The sequence below is a fragment of the Nematolebias whitei genome, chromosome 2 (assembly GCF_014905685.2).
Source record: "Nematolebias whitei isolate Nwh7 chromosome 2, NemWhi1, whole genome shotgun sequence".
NCBI classification, from domain to species: Eukaryota; Metazoa; Chordata; class Actinopteri; order Cyprinodontiformes; family Rivulidae; genus Nematolebias; species Nematolebias whitei.
This window is the reverse complement of record NC_056499.1, coordinates 17,720,514-17,721,835: the sequence shown is the minus strand read 5'-3', so window position 1 is coordinate 17,721,835 and position 1,322 is coordinate 17,720,514. Positions and strand designations below refer to the sequence as shown.

General features: G+C 33.3%; 1 protein-coding gene across 1 annotated transcript in view; it reads left to right on the top strand.

The window, feature by feature from the left end:
• LOC119425923 (CUB and sushi domain-containing protein 1) overlaps positions 1–1,322 on the top strand; it is a 432,525-nt gene that overhangs the window by 168 nt on the left and 431,035 nt on the right. The window contains exon 2 of the mRNA XM_037693482.1: positions 737–953. Within this exon, the coding sequence (XP_037549410.1) occupies positions 737–953 (217 nt within the window). The remainder of the gene's footprint in view (positions 1–736; positions 954–1,322) is intronic.

The following is a 1,322-nucleotide window of genomic DNA, read 5'->3' as shown; positions in this document are numbered from 1 at the left end:
ACCTCATTAAACACATGCTACGAGTATGACAGTATAATACATTTAATTATATATAATTGTATATATATATATATATATATATATATAGTGTGTGTGTGTTGGGGGGTAAATTAAAATATTATCAATACACTGTCATTTTATGCATATGATTTTTATTGCACATTAGCCAAATATTTTATTTCCTAGTATCTGCATGATTTTGGTTTGTATTTAAGTAATTTAAAACACTAATACATCCATGTATTCAGTAACGAGAAGAAAATGCAAGGGTGTACCACATTTACAGTCAGAACTATTTTTTCAATATTTTAGTTCTCATTTTAATAAGCCAACATTTAATTCAAATTGCATGCAAGCACAAGGCATATGCTGTAGTATTAAAGCTGAGAGGCAATGCTAGGAGATAAATGTGAAGACAGGAGATTGTTACTCTAACATTTGGCCTAACACATGGCACATATTAGGCACCACTCAGTTGATTTCTTTCAAACACGCACTGTGATGACATAATTTTTTCTTGCAAAAGTTTGAAAATATATGATTTACATGTATGACTTAATATTCATTATTTCGCTTGCTTTTATGATATCTGTATAAAACTTGGCAGGATTAGAGAGTCATTGCCCTAATTTGAAGTGTGCAAAGAAGACTTTGAAAAGCGTGATCGTATGTCTAAGCAGAATGAGACTTGGCACTCAGAACAGTCTAACAAAGTTTGTCTTATTTTATCTTTCAGCTGAATCCTGTGGAGGTGTAGTCCAAGGCCTGAACGGCACCATAGAATCTCCTGGATTTCCCCACGGCTATCCCAACTATGCCAACTGTACGTGGCTGATAATAACGGGGGAGCGGAACCGAATCCAGCTAACCTTCGTTACACTGGCACTAGAGGAAGACTTCGATATTGTCTCAGTTTACGATGGACAGCCGTCACCTGGCAACTTAAAGATGAGGTTTGAAAACATTTTTAGTTGCTTGCTGTTCTATGGCTATATTTCTGTTTTGTGACTCCAACAGATTTTGACCTCTTGACTTTACTTTACCACTTTCTCCATCTTTACCTTTCTATGTACTGAAAAACTATTATAATTTATACATGAATTTACTTGTAAAATGTGACTGAAAAACTTTTCAAACGCAAATCATAACTGAATAATTATAAAAATAATATAAATATAATTTCAAAAGTTCAATTAACTGATTACAGTACTCCCTCATTTATTGTGGGGGATCCGTACCCTGAAGACCAGTGATAAGTGAAAAACCGTTAAGTAGGAATAGTAGTACATGTAGTAAATAGTAGTTTTAAATATATATATATA